This window comes from Carica papaya, chromosome 9 (assembly GCF_054855325.1).
Source record: "Carica papaya isolate Zhongbai chromosome 9, ASM5485532v1, whole genome shotgun sequence".
Taxonomy (NCBI): domain Eukaryota; kingdom Viridiplantae; phylum Streptophyta; class Magnoliopsida; order Brassicales; family Caricaceae; genus Carica; species Carica papaya.
Genome location: NC_142317.1, coordinates 33,566,133 through 33,593,289, shown reverse-complemented (window position 1 = coordinate 33,593,289; position 27,157 = coordinate 33,566,133). Strand labels below are relative to the sequence as shown.

The following is a 27,157-nucleotide window of genomic DNA, read 5'->3' as shown; positions in this document are numbered from 1 at the left end:
TATCTTATTTTGCAGTGACCTAGCTGTTTTTGCTTGTTTCGAGTCTAGTATGTAAGAATAATTCAGAGCGATATGAGCTTATTGGGTTACACTTTGATGAACTCGAACTTTGACAGTTGTTAAATTGGTTTTGGTGTTAGCTTGATCATCTCAAGATTTTCAAGATTTTATTTTTTTTTATTTTTTCATTTGTTATTGGACTTCTTTCTTGCTTAGAGGATTTCTACTTTAGTTTAAACATTACGTACAATAGTTTTGAATATTTTGGGTGCATTTACTTTTGCTTATTTCCTGGGTTTTCACCTCTTTTTTGGATTTACTGCCTCCCACGTAGGATGTTTAGATATATAGGTGAAGGTTTTTGAGTTTGACTAAGCCCATTGTTTTTTTTAGGTGTTAGAAGATGAAGAGGGTAAAATCTGAGGCTTCTAGCACCAAGAGATTCAAATTGTCACATTTAATGTTTGGCATTGCGGCATTGTATTTAGTCTTCATAGCATTCAAGTTTCCTCATTTTCTGGAGATAACGGCAATTTTGGGCAGAAATGCTGGATTAGATGGGAAAATCACAGGAGATCTTGAAGATGCGGGTTTAAGCAAAATGCTGTTGAGTTCTATTAATAAGGATACCTTTCACCGGAAATTAGAAGATGACCAGAACCAAAATGCACCGTTTATTCCAAAGAAGGAATCTCTGGAAGCAAATAAGGATGGGCTGAGGCCTATAAGGCCTCTTCAGCATAAATATGGTCGAATAACAGAAGAAATTATGAGACAGAGGAATAGGACTGGGGATTTGTCTGTACTTGAAAGGATGGCAGATGAGGCTTGGACATTGGGTTCAAAGGCATGGGATGAATTGGATTCATTGGATACAAACATGATGGCACAGAGTTCTGTATTTGAAGGGGTGCCCGAGTCATGTCCTTCATGGCTATCAGTAAACGGAGAAGAATTGGCAAGTGGGGACAGGATCATGTTTCTTCCTTGTGGACTTGCTGCAGGTTCTTCTATTACTATTATTGGGACACCACAATATGCCCATCAAGAATTTGTCCCTCAGCTGGCGAAGTTGGGCAGGGGTCAGGGCATGGTTAATGTTTCACAGTTTATGGTTGAATTGCAAGGACTAAAGTCCGTAGATGGGGAGGATCCCCCAAAGATTCTACACTTGAATCCTAGATTGAAAGGAGATTGGAGTCGTCGACCAGTCATTGAGCATAACACATGCTACAGGATGCAGTGGGGCACTGCTCAGAGGTGTGATGGCTTACAATCCAAGAATGACGAAGACATGCTTGGTAAGTTTTGTTGTCTATCTCTTCCTATTAATGTCCTCCTATTTCATATCCTTGTTTAGTCTTTGGCAATGTTGTGGCGGCCATGAATGTGTTTCGCGCTGTATGTGTCAGCAAAAATTAAAATAAACAACTTGATTAGTTGCAATTATCAAGCATATGTTGTCATAGAATAATTATCAGGCATATGTTTGTCTGACATTGTCCAATTATTTGAAATTTTCTTTTTGGTTTAAAGAAATGGAAATGGAAGTTTGATTAAGAGTAACTAGAATATACATATGCATATACATATTATGATCTTCAGGGGATTTAGAGGGGGCATTGGTTTCCTGACTATACTTATAAAAAAATGACTATTGAGAGATTGTTGGAGGTCCTTGATACTAAGCAGCTTGCTGTTATTAATAAAAGAGCAAAGAAACAGGATCAACTCTCCTAAAACTTTTTCTGGATGTTGGCATATCATTCAGAAATTTATTGTCTAACTTTAGGATCTAATTCATAGTAGTGATGTATCATATGCAGAATACACTTGTAAAATTGTGGGAACAATCTGTTGAATATATTTGGAAAGTACTAGGACCCTTTCTGTCCTATCACATTAATTATTATTTGGCTATTGCTATTGTTGATATGTATCACACTAGATGAAGAAATTAGTTGGGTCTTATGATTTTTTGTTTAAGAAAATGCATTTGTTGTCATTGGCAAAAGTTTTGATTATAAAGAAAAACTTGAATTCATAATAGTCCGAGGGATCCCATCAAGTACAAAAGTCTAATTATAAGACAAATCCAATTAGTTCTACAAAATGTTCTCGTCTTTTTTGAGCTCAAGCACTCTAAGTGCGTGCTAGGATGGAAGTCTTTATGTTTTTTGCACCATCTGCCTTAACAAGGAGAGCCAGGGAAATGGAGTTAAGAGACTTCACGAAAGATCCTGACACATACAATCCTTTGAACACCGCTAGCAGGTCCCATTTGATAACATGCCAAAACTCTTGTAAAAACCGCATATTAGAACCATCGGGTTTCGGAGCTTTATTGCTATTGCATTCCTTGATACCATTGAAAATCTCCTCTTCAATGAAATTTCGTTCTAACTCAGTTCTACTAACCATGCCCAACTCCTTGAATTGTAGACTATCTAACATTGGTCTTCTATTAACCTCTTCCTCGTATAGATGTTGGAAGTAACCTCGAACTTGTTTTCTCATGCTATCATTACCCTAAACGCTATGACTGTCAATTAACAATTCTTCCATGTAGTTGCACGTTCTTCTATAGCTCGCCAAGCAGTGAAAATATTTAGTATTCCTATCACCTTCCTTCAGCCACCTCTCCCTAGTCTTCTGTTTCCACGAAATTTCCTCAATGTGTATTTTATTAGCCACCTCCCTTATCAATAATTCTCTCCTATCCAGGTCATTCTCAGTTAGCTCCCATTCACCTTCTTTCGTGTTTATTTTCTCAAGTCCCTTAAGTATCTTGTTAGTGCATTCTTTTGCTTTTCCTTCCTCCTCTCTCATCCTCTTTTTAATCTTAGCCTTCAGGATCACAAGTTTTTTAGCGATCCTAAAGCTTGCATTCCCAACCACTAGCATATCCTTCCATCTATTCTCCACCATACTTCGAAATCCCTCCACCTTGAGCCATTTGTTGTCAAATCTGAATGGAATATGACCCCAAAATATACCATCAGAGGCTAGGCATATGGGAAAGTAATCGGATATGGGCCTTTGCAGAACGTTTTGGCGCAAACTTGCAAATTGCAAAAGACAATCGTGAGATATTAAAAAATGGTCAATTCTCAAGCATGACGGTCTACTTCTTTGATTTGTCCACATCCAGTTGCCTCCTGTCAATGGTAAATCCATCAGATTCAACCTATACATTTCTTCTTTGAATTCATTAGCACACACACTGGAAAAACATTCATCAGATCTCTTTAAGCGTCTTAACACCATATTAAAATCTCCTCCTAGTACCCACATGCCCCTCCACCTATTCTTACATTCCTCCAATTTTTTGAACAACAAAATCTTCTCTTCACTTATTCCCCTACAATATACCCCCATAAACACCCACCCACTCAGCCCCACCTATCCTATTCTCAAACAAGCATGAGATGGTTATTTCTCCTATGATCACCTCCTTGCAATTCACCCTCTCCCCTCTCCACAACGCTAGAACCCCCCTTGTAACCCTTATTGCCAGAAGAGCTTTTCGTCCAACATTCTTCACACTCCATAAGCTTTTTATTTCTCTTTCCATGATTGTCTCCAATTTTGTTTCTTGAAGAAAAATAATATCTGGTGTCTAATGTTTCATACAACTTCTAATCACATATTCTTTTTCCTATTATTTAACTGCTGAACATTTCAAGAGATGATTTTCCCTATCATTTCACAATTTTTCCACTAATCCCCTCATTTTTGTTGTTTTTCTTCCTAAAATCATAGTTGACTAATGATTGTAATCTTTTCAGCTCCCTACAGCCTTCCTTCCGCGATTTTCTTTTTCCTTTCAACATTGTGGCCTCCCTTAACTTTTTCTCCCTCATTCTTCTCTCAATTTCTTCAAGCAACTCCATCACCTTATCCTCAATCCCATCAAAAGTCACCCCCAACATCTTGCTAATTTTTTACATATTCTGCAACATCTAACCTGCTCAGTATCATCCCACAACACCAACATCGCCATCTCCCTTTCTTCCTCTTCTGGGTCCGTGTCTGATGCCATAACCACCGTTGCCATTGCTGTTACTCCCTCTATTTCAATTTCATCATCCAACCGAGCTTCTCCCTTGACCTCACTACACTCTGTCAACGATAGAAAGCCTTTCTTCCTCCACTTTGACTGCTTTCTCCTCTCCTTCTCCGACTATTCGCTCCTCGGACCTACCTCCTTCCCAACTGATTAGTTCCCTTTTCTTTTTTCTCCTTTCCTTTTTTAGTTAACAGATCGATCTGGATCGGGCTTTTTTTTTTGGGTCTCCAGACCCATTTAACTCTTAAGCTCCTTCGGCCTGTCTCTCTACTCGGTCTAGCTTGATCCAGCCATTTCCCCTTGTCAGCCCATACATATTTCCTTCCACCACTCAGCCCAATAGTCTTCCCTTTTCTTGGCCCAAACCCAGCCGTCCCAAGATTTCACCTCATGTGATTCACTTGGTTTCCTTTTTGAAATTCAAATTGGATTCGTCCTCACTCCTTCTCGGATCTTGTTGTCTCTACCCGTTTTCTTATTGCACCTCTGTTTTGGACCACCTCTGCGAAGGACATTTGCCCATCCACTTCCATCATGATTTTGAGGTTAACATCACAGTGAGGGCATGGTAAGATCTCCTTTCTCTGCGCCCGCCCTTTCCTTTATTCAAGTAACGTTTCCCCTCCCACAACCTCTTTATCCTTCTTTTTTTTTTTCCTGATTTATCAACGATTGGTCCGCCAGTGCAAACACTGATTTAATGATCTTCCAACATCCTCCTGCTTCATGGCCTTCCGGTATAAATATTTTCTTCCTCTCTTTCCCTTTCTCCTCGGTCAAGACCAAATAGCAATCTTTCCTCTTCCTACAAAGCGCCATGCAAAGATTGGAGTGGTGCCTTCAAAATGCTTCCCCCATGTCTTCGCTGCTTTTCACCAATAAAAATATGCTAAACGATCCATAAGTGATGTGATCCTAGATGGTATGAAATATTCAAGGGATCATTCCATCCCTCTCAATATTTGGTAAGGCTGTCCAAGATCAAGAAGGTTTGAGGTCTAAACTGCACACATATGATCAATAAGGATAGACGTAACATATGAAGGGTTTAGGGCCAATGAACTCAAGAAAGCTTGCTAAAAGTGGATCCATAGAGAAAACAAGCTTGAGCCAAGAGAAAGCTCACAAAGGAAAAGTTTTTAGCCCATTCGACCAAGAGGAAGTTTGACCATGCATTCTCTTAAAATTGAGGACACATAGCCAAGAGACATGCATGAAGGAGAGTCCCACCCGAGAGGGAAATTCTCTCCCATGAGAAGTTTTCCTCCACTCTTCTTCTCTTCATGCAAATTGGCTACAAGGAATCCTTGTTCAAAAAAAGACTCATGGGATCCATCTTTCAAGAATCCTAGTTTGCTTATCTTTTACTAAATCTCATCTTGAATGAATGTTTGCATCCAATTCAACAAGTAAAAACTCAAAAGAGCAAGTTCTCCTCAAGGCCGCTTCACTCCTAGATTTTCTCTTCATAGCCGATTATTCTTGATTTTCTCAAAGGAAAGGAGTTCTTGTCTACCTTAACTTGGTTGCATCCTTAGTTATTTTCAACACTAAAAATCAATAAAATAATGGAGTTCAAATCCAAGAAGAATTCTTGAAGATAAAGTCGACCACAATCTTTGAAGAATTCAACAACTATTCAAGGGTGGAGAGTCTTAATTTTCGTTAATTTACAAGTGTCTATTTTATTATTTTTTTAAGAGTCCTAAATAGGATTCAAAATCTGTTTCCTAGATTTTAAAACTTTGATTTCTAGATGGGGGGAGAAGAGGGAAATACAAACCGCATGGAATGAGTTTATGGAACAGAATCAGTGGGGAAGGCAGTAGATTTTGGGAATGTATGGGATGGAAGGTGGGGAATGGAGAAAGGGTGAGATTTTGGCAGGATATTGGGCGGGGGCTTTTAAACTGAAAGACAGATTCCCTAACATCTACAATATTGCTAGTGAGAGGGATATTACTGTGGATAAAGTATATGGGAACGTTGATGGGGGGAGGGGATGGAGTTTTCAGGTGAGAAAGAACTTGAAGGACTGGGAAGTTGATGAATACTGCAATTTACTCAATGTGCTGGTTGGAATTAACTTGAACAATAGGAAGGATAGGAGGATTTGGAAGTTGGATGAGAAGAATGGGTTTTCGGTGAAATCCTATTATACTTTTATAGCTAAAGGAGACAATGGTAATAATGTGACAGCCCCATATAGACAAATCTGGAAAATTACTGCCCCCCCCCCCCCCCCCCCCATGGCTTTCTTTGCTTGGAAAGTTTCAAGAGAAAGTATTTTGACCATTGATATGTTAAAAAGGCGGGGCAACATTCTTGTTAACCGATGTTACATATACAAGGCTGATGAGGAAACACATGACCACATTTTATTATTTTGCCCGGTTACACAGCTTATGGATGTCGGTTTTCGGGATGATGGGGATGAGTTGGGTAATGGCGAGTAATGTTAGTAAAGAATGTGGGCATAAGCGGGTTTTTGTAAAAAGAAAAAATGTTTATTTTTGATTTCACTTATCATTTTTTAGGTTATGTGAAAAGAAAGGAATGATAGAGTTTTTGAGGGTATCGAAACAGATTTTGTAAACATTAAGGATAGATGGTTAAACACTTTTGGTTCCGTTTTACTTGGTCATGATACATTACATTGGGGAGATTTGGGGTGTGTCATTGACCACCTAATTGATATGTAGCTTCTATGTAATTAGGTCGTACTTCTTTAGTACCTTTGTGAATAATAATACTTTCATCTATTATTTCAAAAAAAATAATTCTCTTAATATTTGCCCATAAAAAAGCCATAACATTTGTTGTAATCAATCAATTTAGATCAATAAAATTCAAGTGTTTACTTTACCTTTCGCCTATTGTGAGTGCTCTTTGGGGAAGTTTCTTCAACCATCTTGTCGAGTGAAGAATTAGTTTTATTTATCGAGATAATCTCAAGACGTTTTATCAATTCTTTATTATTTTTTCCAACTCTCTTAGTTTGTAATCACAGGTTGATTGTGGGTTAAGTAAAGAGGATTTGTTTTGAGATTAAGTTTATGCTAAATTATATGTTGGGATTTTTGATCACGTTGGTTGATTCTGGGTTCTATATCAATAAGCCACCTCACGTCTTCTTTCTTCAGGTAGATCAATATTTGGAACCCCTTCCCGTTCTTATTGATTCGCATTCCTTTCTTCTCCCTTCTCTCACTAATCACTGCAAACAATTTAGTATCAACTGTAGCTTTTTGGGGATAACTGATATTATATTATGTAACAATTATTATTATTATTTTTTTAAAATAAAAGTATAAAGTTGTATTGAAGTAAAGGTGTCAAGGGGGCACCACTCATTTACAAAACTTTACAGATCTATTAAACAATCGACAATAGAGCCAAGATCATCAAAACATTCGATGTTATGTCCTAAAATAGTGGACCCTTGACATTTATTATTATTAATTTTTAATTTAATAGATCCCAACAGCTTATGTTGAAAAATATGTACTAATGTTGTGAAATTAATAGTAACGCTATTTCATCCATCATTGATCATTTTGTCGTCCATTTCCTCTTCCTTCTCAATTCTTTCGATTGTCTCTAGAACCAAAAATTCCATAACAGGCAGTTTGTCAAGAAATACAGTTAAAAAAGAAGAAATTAAAAAGAAAGAGAGATTGGAACCCAGCAGGTCATCCTTCTTTTGATAGTTTTTAGTAATTTATTATGTCTTCTTGTGTTTATACTTCGCACTTTGCTTTCTGGTGTACTTTTTGATTCTATAAGCTTTCAATTACATTATTGCAGTTGATGGGTACCGGAGGTGTGAAAAATGGATGAGGAATGATATAATAGATACAAAAGAGTCCAAAACGACTTCTTGGTTCAAGCGGTTCATAGGGCGTGAGCAGAAACCAGAAGTAACCTGGCCATTCCCTTTTGTTGAGGGTAGATTCTTTGTCCTGACCCTGCGTGCTGGTGTTGATGGATACCACATTAATGTTGGGGGTCGGCATGTTACTTCATTCCCTTACCGAACAGTGAGTTATGCAAGCTGAAAATTTTCCTTCCACATACAGCCTTGTTGGTGTTGTTTGCATGTTGCATGTGTACTTCATGAGTTTCTCCTTAACCATTGCTTGGCCAGGAATGAAAGAGTCCCGTATAGTTTTCGGTTTTCTGCATTTTTTGAAATTTTTATATATGTTTTTTGCACGTTTGCCCCATTTTTGAAACTTTTCGATGAGCTTCTTACTTGTGAAAAATTTCTCTTTAAGAATGGAGTATGTTGTCATCCTGTCAGTTACTGTTGTAATATTTATTTTTATCCCCTTGGATTTGCTCTGATTTCTTACTCATCGAAGTTATAGACTTCTGGTGTGCCTTTATAATAAATATTGTTGCTGATGATATGTCTATTCAATCTGGTAGTTGAACATTAATGTTTAAAAAGGCACAAAATGCTCCTCTTATTGTCTCATCTGGACCATTAGGGATTCACACTTGAAGATGCAACAGGCTTAGTGGTGAAAGGAGATGTGGATGTTGATTCAATTTATGCTACATCTATTCCAACTTCTCACCCTAGTTTCTCACCTCAAAGAGCATTGGAGATGTCCTCCAAGTGGAAAGCAAAATCTCTACCGAGAAGTCTTCTTCAACTTTTCATTGGGGTTCTTTCTGCTACTAATCACTTTGCAGAGCGAATGGCAGTCAGAAAAACGTGGATGCAACATTCAGCTATCAAGTCCTCAAACGTGGTAGTTCGTTTCTTTGTTGCATTGGTAAGTTTTTTGCATTACTATATATGTTCGCAATGGTATTAAGACATAAGGCTTATATGTGACATTGAAGTTGATGTGTTTTTTTCCAATTGAGAGAAGTTAGTGTACGAAAAGTTCCGTAATGATTATTATTTACTATTGTTCATTGTAAATATTAAAATAGGAAATGAAAACTGAGAAAATTGACTTTGGATATGCAGTCAGATGATGATGGAAACCGTGCATGATAGGGATATGGAGAGAATTGTAGACATCCAGATATATTGTCAACAGAGAAAATCTAATAAAATTTTTGGCTTGTGTTGCATGCAAACCTTTAAAGTTGATACATAGACCACTATATCTTGTTCAAGGAGAGTAAGATACTCACAACTAATTTAGAATTGTTCAAAAAACAGAAAAAAAGGCTTTTACTTGCTAAAGATGACTAGAGTTACTAACCGGTTAGTTGAGTTGTAGTTGCAAAGAAAAAGAAAAACCTTAGTAGGCATAAAAATGTTTGTAGCAGGTTACGACCAGTTATCCATCTTTACGAATTAGAAACTTATGATGGTAGTAAACAATGACTTTGGTGTATTATATAAAGAATTAGTTTGTTTTAGTTTGAATTAAAAAGTGTAAATGTAAATCACTATAGGCACCAAGGGAGTGCCGCCTATGTCCAAAACTTTACATGTCAATCAAATTATCCACAAGGTTTGTTAATTCCTCCACAAAATAAATAGAATGACCTCATAACAAAAAACTAAGGGTTTGGAAGTATTTATTCTTAACGATATCAAAACCATCAACATCCTCCACCCCATCAAAAGCTTTCTTATTCTTCTCATTTTGTACCATCCAAAATATAGTAAGAGGGATAATTTCCACATGCTTCCTACGACTACTGTAGAAAATGTTAGAATAAGGATAATTTAGTATTTACTCTTTCTGGACAGGTGAATGTCCACCATCACCACCAAAAATTGATTACGTTTGTTGCTTATTTTTCCTTTTTCTATTTTTCTCTCACACCCTCACCTTTGGTGTGACATTAGGGCAATAAGTGCCTATAAATGACACCTTACCCTCTCTGTTTTAAGCAAGCAAGAAAGAAGAGAAGAACCTCTCATTTTATCTATCTCAAACTTTGCTTCTATTAAAATCTTCATGGTATCATAGCGCCTTTGATCTAGAAATCTCCTTCCATCTGCGCCAGATTCTTCAATGGCCACGGATGACCGAAACTCTTCATCACCCGAAGTTATTTTGGGTATGTATCTCCCCAACTCCATCAACACTGGAATGGTGGAGTAACATTCCTCGTTCATACCACCGATCGACTCAATTGTGATAATTACCTCCAATAGTCAACGTCTGTGCGGCTATTCATCCGAGGGAAAGGACGCGATGAATATCTCACGGGAGAAGCTGCAGGACCTCCATCGAATGACCCATATGCTCGGACTTGGAAAATCGACAACAGCACGGTCATGTCCTGGTTGCTAAGCTCCATGATTCCTGAAATCAGTAAAAATTTCCTCTTATACGAGACAGCTCACGAAGTCTGGGAAGCTGCTCGTGAGTTTTACTCCAGCCACGAAAACACCTTAGTAATTTTCGAAGTTGAATCCACCATCCATGAGCTGCGGTAAGGTAAGCTGAACGTTACTCAATATTATAACTCTCTCACCCGCAACTGGCAGCAGCTCGACGTCTTCGAAGATCATCAATGGAGCTACCCAGAAGATGTTAAGAAATATAGAAAAATTGTGGAGTAGAAAATAATCTTTTGGTTTCTCATGGGGCTCAACAAAAGTCTAGATGAAGTGCAGGGCCGAGTTCTAAGCACGAAACCACTGATATGTATTCGTGAGGTCTTCTCTGAAGTTCCGCGAGAAGAAAACAAGAAGAAATTGATGTTGGGAGAACCTCAGTCAACTCAGCTGAGTGAGAATGCTTCTGCTCTTATTTCTCGCGTCTCTGATTCTCGTGGAAAGAAAGAGCGTCCGTTCTGTGAGTTATGCAAAAAGGCAGGGCACATTCGTGAGAAGTGCTGGAAGCTTCATGGGAAACCAGGAGAGATGAGGATCACCAAGACACCTCACGGAAACTTAGCAACTTCGAAAGAGCCCTCTGTTCAAGCCGAGAGTGCTCCCTTCAGTCCATAACAAATGGAGGCAATGGTGAAGCTTTTTTCCTCGAAAATGGGAAGTCTAGGTAATTCCTTTGCCTCTGTTGCCCAAAAAGGTAAATACCCATTTGGTTTATCAGCATGGTTCTATAAAAAACAGATTTGGATTGTGGATTTTGGGGCATCTAACTATATGACAGGAAATTAGTCCTTGCTCGGTGATTATCTTAAATGTAAGGAAGATTTATTAATTAAAATTGCTGATGGTTCAAGTTCTAGAGTGGTAGGAATTGGCTCCACAAAAATATCATCCTGCTTGACACTCAACTTGGTTTTTTATGTGCCTAATTTGAATTGCAATCTACTGTCCATAAGTAAATTGTGTAAAGACATGACTTGTATGGTGAAATTTGACAATCATTCTTGTGTATTTCAGGACTTGGTTTTGGAGAAATCGATTAGCAATGCTAGGATGGATTCAGGTTTCTACTATCTTGCATTTGACCCACCTACCTCAAATAGACAAGCTTCTAATGCTGTATGTATTAATTCGGTTTCTATAGATTGTTCAAATGATGATCACACAATTATGTTATGACATTATCGATTAGGCCACCCAAACTTTTTGTACTTAAAGCAATTATTTCTTACTTTATTTAAGAATAAAAATCCACTTTTATTTCAATATAAAGTGTGCCAATTTTCAAAACACGCTCGCAATTCTTTTCCTAGTATATCATATAAACCCACACAACCATTTGCTTTAATCCATAGTGATGTTTGGGGACCTTCACGAGTCAAAACTATTATTAGAAAAAAATGGTTTGTATCTTTTATTGATGACCATACTAGAATTACCTGGATCTTTCTCATGAGAGAAAAGTCTGAAGTGAGTCAAATATTTTAGAGATTTAATATTATGATTCAAAACCAGTTTCACACCACAATACAAGTACTGAAAACCGATAATGCATGTGAATACTTTGAATCCACCCTAGGAGAATATCTTAATAATCAAGGTATCCTCCATTAAACCTCTTGTGTATACACTCCACAACAAAATGGCATAGCCGAAAGATAAAATAGACACATGCTTGAAGTTGTTAGATCATTGATGTTTACAACCCATGTTCCTAAATTTTTATGGGGTGAAGTCATTCTTACCGCTACCTACTTGATCAATCGAATGTCCACTCGAATATTAAATTTCAAAACTCCTTATAAAGCTCTCATTCAAGTATTTTTAAAATCTCATGTTTTAAACACTATCTCATTGAAAATATTTGGCTGCACCATTTATGTTCACATTCACACTCATCTCAGGGGGAAACTTGATCCAAGGGCTCTTAAATGTATGTTTGTTGGTTAATTCTTCAAATAAAAAAGGATACAAATGTTTTTTTCTCAGGTACTCAGCGTTTTTACAATACTATGAATGCAACATTTTTTGAGAATCAACCATTTTATCCCACAACTAATATTCAGAGGGAGAATTTCACTCAAGAATATCAATTATGGGATATAAGCCCTCTTCCATCTCAAATCCCGTTGATATCTTCCCAGAATATTCATATCCACGAAATCACAGAAAAAATGGAATCCACCATAAATACTAATGACATAGATACTGATGGCACATTACCTGCAAAAAGTAAATTACGAGTCTACACGAGGAGAAATAAGACTCAAGATAGTAGAATTTCTGAATCAACCATGCAAAGTCATGGGTCAACTTCTGGACCGAGCACTCATAATACTACAGGTAATGAAATTTCTGACTCATTAGTTAATATTGACACTATGTCGGACTTCCTATTGGTTTGAGAAAAGGTGTCTGGTCTTGCACCATGTATCCCATACAGGATTATGTGTCATATGTCAAGTTGTCTCCAACATACAAAGCACTTGTTAGTAAGCTCGATAACAACATTGTCCCAAGAACTGTTCATGAGGCACTTGAGTTTTCATAATGGAAAGCCGCAATCTAAGAAGAGATCACATCACTTGAGAAGAATGAGACACAAGAACTATCTGTTCTATCTTCAGAGAAAAAGGCTGTAGGGTGCAAATGGATTTTCACCACAAAGTGTAATCCTGATGGAACTGTGAGCCTTCATAAAGCTCGCCTTGTTGCCAAAGGCTTCACTCATTCATATGGAATTGACTATCAGAAAACTTTCAGTTGCTAAACATAACACGATGCAGGTTCTATTCTCCTTAGCCTCAAACCTTGATTGGCCTCTTCATCAACTGGATGTAAAGAATTCTTTCCTCAATGGAGATCTAGAAGAAGAAGTTTACATGGAAAGCCCTTCTGGACTTAGCATTGGGTATAAGAAGGTATGCAGATTAAAAAAGGCTCTCTACATTCTTAAGCAGTCTCTGAGGGCATGGTTTGAGAGATTCTCAAGAGCAATGAAACAGATGTGATATGTTCAGTGTCAGTTTGATCACACACTTTTTGCTAAAAACAGTGTCACAGGGAAAAAATCTATCATAATTGTATATGTTGATGACATTATCGTAATAGGTAATAATGATGAAGAAATTTTAAAACTCAAAAAGTTTTTAGTCAAAATAATTTGAGATCAAAGATCTTGGGTTACTTCGATACTTTCTTGGGATGGAAGTAACTCGATCTAAGAAAGGTATCTCTGTTTCACAACGCAAATATGTCTTAGATCTTTTAAAGGGAATAGGTATGCTTAGTTGTAAACTTGTAGGAACACTGATGGAGTCTAATGTCAAAATTGGTCTAAAAAATGATAGCAAACCTGTTGATAAAGAGAGATATCAAAGAGTTGTTGGCAAACTTATCTATCTTACTCATACCAGACCTGAGCACTGGAAGTCAGTTTATAGCTAAACCAACTGAAGAACATATGAGTGCTGTTTACCGGATTATGAGTTACTTAAAGACGACCCTTGGTCAGGAGTTGTTCTTCTAGAAAACAATAAACAGAGACATTGAGATTTTTACCGATACTGACTGGGCAGGATTAGTGGCTGATAGAAGATCAACAACTGGCTATTGTACATATGTGTGGGGCAAGCTAGTCACTTGGCGAAGTAAGAAACAGTCAGTTGTATCTAGAAGTAGTGTTGAAGCTGAATTGATGTCTCTTGCTCATGGAATATGCAAAGGTGTATGGCTGAAAAAGGTTCTATATGAACTAAGTTTTTGTATTCTTAATCCTATGAAACTCTGATGTGACAATCAATCAACCATCAGTATGGTCAAAGATCCAGTGCATCATGATTAACCAAGTATGTGGAGATTGATTGTCATTTCATTAAAGAGAAGATAGAAGACAAGCCCATTACCCTATACTATGTTTCTACTAATCTTCAGATTGCTGATATCCTTACAAAGGCACTACCAACAGAAAAATTAATAACATTATATTCAATATAGGATTACTCAATATATATATATATATGTAACCTAGATTGAGGGGGAGTGTAGAAAATGTTAGAATAAAGGTAGTTTAGTATTTACTCTTTCTGGACAGGTGGAATGTCCACCACCACCACCAGAAATTGGTTACGTTTGTTGCTTATTTTTCTTTTTTCTGTTTTTCTCTCGCACTCTCACCTTTCGTGTGACATCAGAGCAATGAGTGCCTATACATGGCACCTCACCCTCTCTATTTTAAGCAAGCAAGAAAGAAGAGAAGAATCTCTCATTTTCTCTCTCAAACTTTGCTTCCATTAAAATCTTCAACCACAAATGCCCTTTCAAGCCCAAATTTCATCCCTCAACTGAACCTGCCATGACCCACTTACAAAGCACAATCCATAACTTGTGAATTACAAAGCACCAAAGCAAAAGATGATTACGGGTCTCATCTGCCCTCTTACAAAAATAACATGCATTGCCTAATATCTTTCCTCTTTTCCCAAAATTGTCAATAATCAGACAACATTCCTTGCTAGCTTCCCAAGCAAAAAACGAAACTTGGGGAGGGATTATAGGCTTCCACATTTGTTGGCAAGGGAAAATGCATCCCTTATCTTCACACTTGAACAATTTCTTGTAGAATGATTTTATTGTGAACGATTCATTCGCTACAAGACTCCACTGAGGAGTGTTAGTTTTTTCATCCAAAATATAGAGAGAAAAGATACGCGGTAACTCCTCATACTCATTGATCTTCCAATCTTTGATGTTTTACAACACTAACCCTTGCCATTTCATCGTCCCACTATTATTTTCCACAATAATGTCACAAATCTTGACATTTTTCTACTTAGCAATAGCATAGATACGAGGAAACTAAACTCTAAGAGTACCACCTTCTTTTCATAAATCTTTGCATAATCTTATTTTATCGCCCTATCAACTTTCCACCTGATATTCTCCTAAAAATTCTTCTGTCCTAAGTCGATCTTCTTCCATAAACTCTTCCCATAAGATCTAGAACTCCCTTTTGTAAAACACCCACTATCATCCTTGTCATATTTAGTTGCTATAGTTCTTCTCCACATTGCATCTTCCTCCTTATGAGTCTCCATAGGCACTTACCCTACAATGCTTCATTCATCTCCACCAACGAGCGTAGGCCCAAACTATTGAGGTGAAGTGGTTTTTAAAGCTTGCTCCAAATAACCAAATGATACTTCCTACTGTCACTCATGTCCCCCCACGGGAATCAATTCTGGATGACTTCCAATTTCTTGGTCACCCCTCTCGGAATGATCATCATACACATTTAGTAGGTAGGTAAATTGCTCAAAGTACTCTTGATAAGTGTAAGTCTACCTTCTTTAGATAGCAGAACTCTCTTCCGTCTTGCCAATCTCTTTTCAAAAATGTTCACCATTGTTTACTGTGTTTTTGCCTCTTTGTATTTAGCACCCATAAGTAAGCGCAAATATATGATAGGTAAACTGACAAGTCTACACCCTAAGGTGCTCGCTAGTTCCTCCTAATCCCCTTACGAACCTAGTCTTACTACTTCCAACTTAACAAGATTGATGATGAGCATGAAACTGCTTGAAAACCCATCCAAATACATATGATGTTCAACAAAGGTCCTCTCTCTGGTTCACAGAAAAGTATAGTATCATTCGAAACAAAACAAATTGGTTATCTCCTTAAACCTGTCACCCATTCCACTCTTAAGCCTCTAAATAAACCACATTCCCTAGTCCTTGTGAGCATTGCATTCAAACCTTTGATAACCACAATGAAGGGCAATGGAGATAGAGGATCACCCTGCCTTAAACGATGAAAAGCTTGAAAAAAAACGAAGAAGGATCTCCATTGACAAGAACCGCAAAAAGAAGTAGTAGTAATGCGTGTCTTCATCCTATACTTCCATTTCTCCCCAGAACCCATCTTCCTTAGCATATAATCCAAAAAATGTCAATTCACATGATCATACTCCTTTTCTATATATAGCTTACTCAGAACTCCTTTTCTTTCTCTATAAATGAGTTCATCAACCACTTCGTTAGCAATAATAGCTGCATCCAAGATTTGCCTTCCATCCACATAAGCGTGTTGACATTCTCCAACCACCATATCTATGACTCGTGCCAACCTCTTCGTAAGGACCTTAGCTATAATCTTATAAATACATACAACAAGGCTTATGAGTATGAAGTCTTTTATGTTACAAGCCCCCCCAAACTTGGCAATAAGAACCAAGAAAGTAGTATTGAGGGATTTAACAAAAGATCCAGCTTTATGCAACTCCTGAAAGAGGTCCACAATGTATTTCTTCTTTATATGCCAGAATTCCTGAAGAAAACCCATGTTGAATCCATTTGGGCAGGTGCCTTATCTTTTCTACATGACTTGAAACCATCAAAGACCTCATCTTTAGAAAAGTGTCTCTCCAACTCGAGTCTACTGCTTCATTAAATGTTCTAAATTCCAACCTATCCAGTTTTCATCTCCATCCCTCCTCTTCTTTGTAGAGTCCACAGAAATAGTACTAACCTTCCTCCTTAATTGCTCGTTCCCCACCATAATTCTACTATCAATCTCCAAAGACTACACATTGTTATTTCTTGTATGGTGGCTTGCCATGCAATAGAAATACCTGGTGTTACAGTCCCACTCCTCAACCCATCTATCTCTCGACTTCTATCCCCATCCTCATTACGATGACATTATTAGTAATGATTGAAGAAAAGACATTAGTGCTCAAACAGCGCTTGGATAGAGGATTTGAAATTAAAGAAATAGGGAGACTAAAATACATGGCATTGGAGTGGCTCATTCGGAAGTTGGAAATTTTTATCTCTTCAAGTGTTGGGATAATAGTCATTTTTTCACTTGAAAAGTAAACTTCCTATGAATTTAAAGTTTCTTAATGCAATTTGTTGGAGAGTCTTCAAATTGGTCAGGATGGTAACAGTATGGAGATTTCTCATTTGTTTGCTGATGGTTCTCTCTTGTTCTGCAACTTTTACCTGAGAGTTTTCAAGCAGTTACTAGGCTTAAGGGTAATTGGAGCAAATTTGAGATCATTTAGCTGGTTGGATCATTAATGGAGGATTTGGTGATCATATTGCAGAGATGATGGTGAAGAGATTATAGGATGGAAGAAATGCTCTCCTTCAACTTGAATGAATAACCTATGGATCATTTGGGATTTAAGGTTTGGAAGAAAAGTAATTCCTTATTTGAGAAGCCTGGAAGAAGCCAGTATGGTTGACCTAGAGCTAAGTTGAGATAAAAGATGCTTTAGGTTCTATATCGTTTCACTAGAAAAGATCCTGTTATTTTTCAACCATTGATGGTTCAACAGGTTTTCAGATAGATTTGCTTATAGCCTTGTAGAACCATTCTATCTAGCTCCATGACACCTAGCTGGTTGACTATTAAGCTGTCGATGAGATTTTCTTGTATGCCTCGGTCAATGTTACTGGCTTTAGGTTGTTCCTGAAGGATATTAGCAACAAGCCCTACCATTTCGACCACGACTAGATGGATTATTGCAGTCCTATGCTTTCCTCATGTTGAACAGAAGAATAAGCTTGAGATTATGTCTGAGATATGGTATGCCAGATTTTATGGGTAGTATTGAGTAACAAGTACCTATGAAAAGTTATAGTTGCCTCAAGTTGATGAGCCAGGACATGACAAGGGTTTTTGAATTCCCATGTTAAACGCGGGATCAGTATCAGTTGATTTAGGCCTGCCTCCTGTAACATACCCTTGAAGACCACTATTTTAGATTAACAATACCATGATCATGCTAGGTAATTGGTTCCGTCAAACTTTATTAAATTAATCTGCAGTGAGGAATTTTTGCCCATCAATTCAATTTTAACTGCACTGTTCTCAGCAATGTTTTCTTTAGTTTTACTTTTTTCATGCTTTAGGTTCTGTAACCATAGTCAAACCTAAACACGGGGAAACAGAAATAGATGTAGTTGAGGCCTAAAGGGAATTCTGTTGCAGTTGAGCTGAGGAAGGGGAAATTGGGCAACAGCAAATTGAATAAGATGCAGTCATGCCCTTAGGAAATTTCTTTGTAGTCAGCTTTGAGAAGAGAACCTTTTCTCCAAAAAATGGCAGCAATCTAGGGCGACTTCTCTACTTCCCTTCTGGGGTTCAATCTCCATGCTATGCATGAAAAAACAAACTTTTTGGATAATTGATCAGTCAATAATGGAGTAAATGTGAAAGAGTTGGAAGAAGCATAATGCTTTTCTCATATCTATTATGATTTACATCCTTTCCTACGTATAGATAATTTATGATAGGAAACTACTTAATACGAGGATAAAAATAAAGTGTGATACAAATTAGGGATCTGATATTGGACTGCAGTTAAACACGAATATACACAGTACAATATTAGGAAACAATTCTGACAATCAGAAGAGGTATAGATCTCTACTTCCTTTATGGGGTTCAATCTCCACACTATGCATGAAAAGAAGTTTTTGGGATAATTGATTAGCTAATTAATCAGGTGAGGTAAGTAATAAACTGATTTTTATAAATTTTGGATTTGAAATGCTGAGTCAATTGTGGCACATCAATGTGCATTCTGCTGTCTACCTATTTGAGAAGTGCTTATTTTCTAATATGTACTTATTTGTCCCTTTTCTTGTTAGCATACTTCTTTGTCCTTATTGTGCTGGTTTTCATCCTCATTTAAGAAACCAATTTGTAGAATCCAAGGAAGGAGGTGAATGCAATGTTGAAGAAGGAGGCCGATTACTTTGGTGATATTGTGATCTTGCCATTTATGGATCGTTATGAGCTTGTAGTTCTTAAAACAATTGCTATTTGTGAGTATGGGGTGAGTTGATAATTATCCCTGTCTTCTTTCATAGATTTTTAGAGGATGATGCTCTCATAGAATTTATTCTATTATGTTTCTTTTAATATTTTTAATAAGTTTTTTTTTTATTATCAACTTCTAGTTTTGTTGAGTCATTTCATAATTGACTTGTAGTTATGTAATGGCCTAATATCTTCTTTGCAGGTCCAAAATGTTTCTACTTCCTACATAATGAAATGTGATGATGACACATTTATCAGGATCGACAGTGTCTTGAAAGAAATTAAGGGCATTTCTCCGGAAAAGTCCCTTTATATGGGTAATTTGAACCTCTTACATCGTCCTCTGAGGAGTGGAAAATGGGCAGTCACTTATGAGGTATTCAAGTTTGTACTCACTTATACTGGATTTGTTACTGTCTCACTTATGAAATTCATTTCTTTTCTTGTGTTTGTTTCTGCTTATAGTGGAAAAATAGATATTACAATTTTTGTTGTTCTCAAACATAATATCCTTTCGAATCTCTGAAATCCATGATTTTTTCATTGGAGAAATAACTGATACTAACTTGTGTGCTCATAGGTAGCTGAAAATGATTTGTTGACCTTGTTTCTGTATATGTATGCACATAAAAGCATTTTTTTCGGAAAGAGAATTAAGTATGGTATTAACTGCACACCACGGGGTTGCTGTATGTACGGAAGAATGAGTTACAATTTAGTCAAGATATCTGAAAAGCTTTCTAGATCTTTCTCTCAAAAAATGTGATTACTGGAAAAAAATTGAAGGGCCTGAAATCGATTATCTATTATCTTGGAGAAGGGGAGATATTTCAATTTAAAGCTTTCTTAACACATCCAAAATAAGCTTTCTTAAAATAAAATTGAAGTGCAAAAGGTTAAGAACTTTTTAAAGTGACTCTTTTGATTTAAGAATTGTGATAACACTAACACTTCTTGGACCTTAAATTAATTCACCTAATTACTCAGGGAAATGGATAATGAATGAAATTTTTATTCTTTATACTTGAAGTACTTCTTCCGTTTTTAATTTTTCTTGAAGTCTTCAAGTTGCCTTCATCTTTCTTGAATTTTGTTATACTTAGATTCTCAAGAATTTAATTAATACAACATAAATATGAAATTAAGTATTATCAATCACCAACCAATGTATATAGTTCAACAGTGTTCCCTTTTCATAAATGACAAAACTTAATTTTATTTTCATTCAACTAAGTTAAAGTAGGTAGAAGCTTTTAATTTTAAAAGTGAATCTCCCTCTCACTTAGTGCTTCCTTATCCTATTTTATTTTGAGATGTGAAAGATGAGTATTTAATGAATAACTGTTCCAAAGAGAAAAATTCCAGCATCTTTAAATTTCATTGTCATCCATATTCCCACCTGGGAAAATAGAGAGGAAAGATTTTATCTGTTATGAACAATATTCAAGGTATTTATACAGCATGTACGCTTAAAAGAAAACTAAAGCATAGGCCTTAATATAGGAAACCAACAGATTTAAAAAAGCTACAGATTTTAGTCAAATTAGGAGACTAAAGATTTTATTCTAATGAGGTTGAAACATGCAGCTGTCCAACAGTTTCCTAGTCCCTATGCAGCTGAAAAACAATTTCCTTTGCACACTTCCCTTCAAGCTAGTGAATGTGGATCTATCTTTCCCAGCTTGCCAAGAATACTGTTAAGCAAACCACTTAGGTTTATTATAGAGGAAGAGGTAAAATGGGAAAGGACTACACAGGGGCAAAAGAGACAAATTGTACAAAGGTAGGCTAGTCTTTTCCATTGTAACAGCATGCAAGTGGGAACCGGAGAAACAGAAATGGTCGACGATCGGGACCCTTAACCAATAAGTTGCCGGGCGTTCAGGTTCTTGTAACCTCCAGGCACGCTCCCATTCCCACCCTAGTAGCCTATAAAAAGGCTTGACTTGAGTTGAATAAAGGCATCAGAAGTGTTACCTCTAAATGATTTCTCTTTCTCTCTCTCATTCGACTTTTTCTCTTCTTTCTCTCTGTTTCTCTCATATCAGAGCCATGACTAAGGCTTCTGACAAATAATCTGAAAACTGGTTACTCGGTTCTTTTGTAAGAACCACATGTTAACCTCGAGTTTGAACAGGAAGCATGCAAATCATTCCTCTCTCTAATTTTTCTTCATGTTAATCTCAATATATGTTGTCTGATCATGTTATACTGGGTTATATGTGATATTTATTATTGTAGTACAACCTCATCGGTTAGTCAATTCTATCTTTAAATTAGCAAGAACAATTTTTAACCAACTCAAAAATCCCTAACGCCATAGACCTGAATTCTGCTTCTGCACTCGATCTAATCACAACATTATGCTTCTTACTCTGCCATGTTACTAGATTAATGTCCAAAATTGTACAATGCTCTGAAGTAGACATTCTATCAACTGTTGAACCTGCATAATCCTCATTAGTATATGCATCAAGAACTAACACATTACTTGTTTTGAAATGAATACCCTTTCCTTTATTTCCTTTCAAATAGTTGAGGATTGTATTAGCTGCATGCAAATGCACTTTCCTGGAAGCATGCATAAATTAACTTATCACACTGACCATGTATGCTCTGTCCAACCCTGTATCGGATAAATGAGTTTACCAACTAGATCTTCATACATCTACGGATCAACACTAAGGTCATCTCTAGCTTCACTAAGTTTATGGTTAGGATCTATTGGAGTTAGAGCTGGTTTACAAGCTAGTCTTGTTTCTTTTAGGAGATCTATAGCATATTTCTGTTGTGAAATGAAGATCCCTATTTGGAATGAACTACTTTAATCTTCAAAAACTTTCTTCAACCTCCCTATCTCCTTTATTTCAAACTCCCTAATTGAATGTCCCTTCATCACCTATTTTTCTTTTCATCATTGTAGTCACAATTATATCATCAACATGGACTAACAAACTGTAACTCCTATATTTGAATACTTAATAAACAATGCACCACCTCGGGTTTCTTTGTAATTCATAACTAACATTACCTTAGCAAATCTACCACTCCATGCCCTCAGTGATTGTTTTAAACTACAAAGAGCTTTTTTGCGAACTTTATTACCTACCATAATGTCATTGAATCCAGAGGAGTTCCCATGTATATTTCTTATTCCAAATCACCATGAAGGAATATATTCTTTATGTCAAACTTTTATAATTCCTAATGAAAGTTAGCTACCAAGGATAAGATGACCTCATGGCGTTTATTTCTGCAACTGGTATGGAAGTGTTTAGATAATTCATTCCACACGTCTGAGTGTATTTTAGCTATTAATCTCACTTTATACCTTTCCAAAGATCTATCAACCTTCTATTTCATAGCAAATACCACTAGTTCTTTTTCCCTTAGAGAAACTTTACCAATTCCTTAGTATTATTTTTCTCTAATCTACCCATCTCAAGTTTCATAGCTTTTCCCCACTTTATTGGATAATGCCTTGAGTAAGATCTTAGGTATGAGAATAATTTAGATTCGTAAGGAAAGATTTATGGATAGGTGAGAGCCTACGGAGGGACACAATGTGGGATAAGGGATATAAAGGTCATTTATACACTCTTGGGTTCCTTCCTTAAGGCAATAAGTAAATCTCTATTATCATTTTGAGTTTTTGTTTCACTAGATTTCTTCCTTATGTTATTTACTGGATGGTCCAAGATAGATTCCTGGATTGCTATGAGATCAGGAATGTCTGATAGCTTTCTTGAATACACCATTCCAAATCTCTTTGCACCAGCAGTAATTTTTGTAGCCACTTTATCATGTTTCACTGACTCTCTAGGATTAGGTGCCCTATTGAACTTAGATGATTCTGTCCTAGGAACAGATGGTGACAAGTACAATGGTGAGAGAGAGAATTCGAACATGTTATCCAAGGCATCCTCCTTGCTTCCCAAAGTATAGATTCCCCATGAATATAAGATTGAAAAAGATAGGGCACAGCTTTAACAAATGTTAGATTTGCGGACACATATAAGATTTTGGAAGATAGATGATAATATTTGTAGTCTTTTTTGACTTGGTGAATGTCCTATTAATGTACATTGAGGTTTCATTCCTCATTAAGGACCATGAATATGGACAAATGCAGTGCAAAGAAAAATTCTATGCATTAGGTTATGGAAAGTTCTAACATCTGGTTAAATTTGAGAAGGAAATTTTGTGGAGTTCTTGAATCGAGGATCCGTGATGACATCCTATTAATCATATATGTAAATATGAGAACAACTTCTCCCCACTAGTGCTTTGCTACATTATAATGAAATGAGAGAGTCCTTGTGGTACAAGTTATTCAGCTCAGGATTCAGGCCTGCAAGGAGATCATACATCTATCTTTTTCAATAAAATCTTTTATTCTAGCAGAACAGCTATTACATTGTAGTTCAACAGCCCTGTAATAATCTAATTCCTGCCACAGACTCTGTAACAGATTAGCATATTCAGCAACAGATCTCCCTCCTTGTTTTGTTGTTCTTGCTTTAATCTTTATTTTATACACCTGAGCAGCATCCCTAACCTTGGAGTAAATTTGTTGAATAGCCTCTTAAATCCCTTATGCTGTTGGGAGAAACATGGAGGTATAACTAATCTTAGGTGTCTTGGAACTCCACAACCATGACATAATAAGTTAATCCTCCTCATCCCAAGCTGCGAAACCCAATTCTCCTTTGTTTAGGTCCAGTTCCCAATAGGTGACCTAGGTTCGTACTAGCTGTGACCACTTCAGACAGTTTTTTCCATTCAAATGGTATGCTGTCGGGATGTTTTAAAGTGCACCTTTTGATTAAACTTCATCAAACTGAGGGTTAATTTCGGTGATTTTGGACACAGCCTTATCTGCATTGGTGATAGAAGCAATATGCTTAGCATCAGTAGTAGACTTAGCCATCACATTTTTGCTTCCTTGAGACCCATGAAAATACGCCTGAGCCAACAGAAAATACATACCTCTTAGTGCTTTTCATGTCATCTGGGCATCAGCCCAGTCACTGCAAGAGTAATCAATCAATCACGATTTTTGCCCTTAGTATACCGGGTACCATAGTTATAGGTCTCTTTGGTGTATCCTAATATGCATCAATAGCTCTTAAATGAACTTGACTTGGTGATTTCTTGTATCTGGACAAAACATTAGAAGCAAACATCATATCTAGCCTTTGAGGTAGTCAAGTCTAGTGGACTTCCAACCAAATTTCCATAATTTCTGACTTCAACTTCATCTCCCTTCTCTGCCTTAGACAGCTTCTCATTGTTGAATCAAAGGACATGTAACTAAGTTGCACTTTTCCTTCTTCAACCTTTTGAACAGATACAAGACATACTTCCATTGAGTCACAAGATACTGGCATTAGTTGATAAACCTGCATACCGAAGCAGTAGGTCATAAGCCCTAGGTTGGATATTTCAAAAGCTGATATCATTTCCATTTTAAAGTCATTGATCAATGAAGTCAGTTCCAATTACCTGCATATCATCAACATAAATGGAAATGATTAATAACTTATCTCTTTCAGCCTTCTTTGCATACGAGGTAGCTTTCAGTTTCACACTTTTTAAAGCCACATTAAATCAAATAAGCATCAGTTTGTTGTATCAGGGCCTAGGTGCCTACTTGAAGTCCATAAAGAGCCTTATGCAGCTTGTTAACCTTGTGTTCACCTGAAATTTTGAAAACTTCAGGTTCATCAATAAATCATTCCTCCTCAAGATCACCATTGAGGAAAGGCAAATTTCACATCCAAATGAGACATATCACATCCCAATTATGCAGTAAGGCCAACGTCAGCCTTATTGTCTCATTTTGAGCCCACCAGAGCAAAGGTGTCTCCATAATCCACTTCTGCCAGTGGAGAGTACCTTTAACTACTGACCTTGCTTTGTTTTTGTGAATAGTGTCATCTGGTTTCAATTTTGTTCTATAAGTCCCCTTTACCCCAATCATATTTTTATTTTCAGGGTTGTCCACTGATTGCCAAGTTCCATTCTTCTCAATATGGTAATCTCCTCTTTCATGGCAGCTCTCCATACTTCATATTGAACTGCATCACCAAAAGAAATCGGCTCCAACGTTGCTAAGCGGCAATGTTTATAAATCTCAGACAAAGACTTCTCTTGAGAACAGGAGAATCCGGTGGTGATCAACATTTTCTGTTATCTTAGGCTGGAGAATCTGCGGACTTCAGTGTTGGAAGTAAAGGTGTCTGATAACCCACATCATCCTTTTCTGCAGCACCTCTTTCCCAATTCCAGTGAGAAAATTTATCAACAATAACATCTTCACTAGTAGAAATTTTATGAGTCTGCAGGTTATAGACACTGTATCTTTAGATGTTAAAGAATAGACCAAGAAAATTCCTTCCACAGCCTTTTTATCCAACTTTGGTTCGTTTGACTGAAAGCACATTAATATTTCTCATTGAACCAAAAATCTTCAATCTATTCAAGCGATAGACTGTTAAATTGGACAAATCTTTACTCGGAGTCGAGCCTAAACCTAACAAGAAAATGCATTCGTGATTTGGACTCTAGCTTGAAGGAAAATAAGCATCAATGAGAAGTTAGTCTGATAAGGTTAGTGAATCATGCTAGGCTCACTTGACAGAGATTGCTGGTCATAGAGAGGAAATCATCTGGCCTCTTGTTGGTGAGAGGGGCTTTTGATTGCATGAAGATTTCGGAAAATGGAAGATCCAACTATCTATTACTCCTGTTGGCACCTTTGTTCATCAGGTCACAGTATCTTATGTATAAAAGACCCTACATGGGAAAGTTTCCAGTCTTACTCAACGTAAAGGGGGGATGAGGAGAAGAATAATTCCTGCCAGATAGAACTGAGGCAGATTGTTTGCTGTGTGTTTGGTCTTGCGGTTTCCACTGTGCCACAGATTCTTTAACCTGCCTTTTAAGTCACAGATGTTGTTTGCACTTGACAAGATTGGATAGCCTTAGTTATTTCTATTATGCTAAGAAATTTGGTGGCTGCTCTATTTTGATTTCTCCCCCCTTGTTTTCTATATAGTAAGAGTAGGAACACAAAGGTGATAGTTTTGCTGTGTGTTGATCATGCAGTTATAGAATGGTAATACCACGGGTCCTTTAACTGGTCTTTTCACCTGCACATCTTGTTTGGATAGGATTGATTGCCATGGTTTGTTATATATCTCCAGTTGAAGGTTGATACTTTTTGCTTTCAACGATGGTGTTTTATCATGTTTAAGTCTTTTAAGTCTTCAACTTTGGTTAATTAGGAGTAAATTGCTTGTATTAGTGATTTAGCCTTTTATGGCAAGTTTATGTTGTTTTTAAGTTGTTTGTTTCGACAAGCAAAGTAATTTGCCTCTTTTAGAAGTTGATTAGCTGTAATGAAATGCATTCATGTAATATATTTTTTGAGGAAGTTTATTGAAGAAGTAATCTTAAGTTTTTCCAGATTATCTCCCTCTCCTTTCCTCCCCTTTTCCTCAGATTTTTGTGTTTCCTGTTTTCCTTCTGATTTCTTTTCTCTGTCCAACACATACACAGCCAACAAGTCCAAGAAATTTAGTGGCCGATTTATATTAATTTTCCCCCTTGTTTTTTGTAATTTTTTTCTCTTGGTTGGAGGGATATCTTATCCTTCATCTTTGTACCTCTTATTAATGTATCCGTCTACATAAATTCCTGGATAAGAAACGTGTTCTTTGCTAGATGAGTATAACTTAAGTACGATTTTCGTTGATGGTTATCCCAGTTAATTTCATTTGTTGTATTCCTCTTTCTCATAGATCAGTGTTCATTATAACAGGAATGGCCAGAAGAAGTATATCCACCTTATGCCAATGGGCCTGGGTATATAATTTCCAGTGACATTGCAAAATTCGTTGTTTCTCAGCATGCAAATCGAAAGCTACGGGTATGAT

The 27,157-nt window shown here is 36.9% G+C and overlaps 1 protein-coding gene across 4 annotated transcripts in view; it reads left to right on the top strand.

The window, feature by feature from the left end:
* Positions 1–27,157, top strand: part of LOC110819665 (Galactosyltransferase family protein) — a 35,285-nt gene that overhangs the window by 7,421 nt on the left and 707 nt on the right. For 2 of the 4 annotated variants that reach the window (XM_088211919.1, XM_088211918.1), the window contains exons 3-9: positions 394–1,301; positions 7,877–8,109; positions 8,563–8,853; positions 11,403–11,504; positions 19,105–19,233; positions 19,420–19,593; positions 27,043–27,150. In XM_088211919.1, coding sequence (XP_088068045.1) covers positions 404–1,301; positions 7,877–8,109; positions 8,563–8,853; positions 11,403–11,504; positions 19,105–19,233; positions 19,420–19,593; positions 27,043–27,150 — 1,935 coding nt within the window. In that variant the 5' untranslated portion in view covers positions 394–403. Of the gene's footprint in view, positions 1–393; positions 1,302–7,876; positions 8,110–8,562; positions 8,854–11,402; positions 11,505–19,104; positions 19,234–19,419; positions 19,594–25,214; positions 27,151–27,157 lie in introns of those variants that run through there. The other 2 variants (XM_088211922.1, XM_088211920.1) reach the window with 2 other exon arrangements.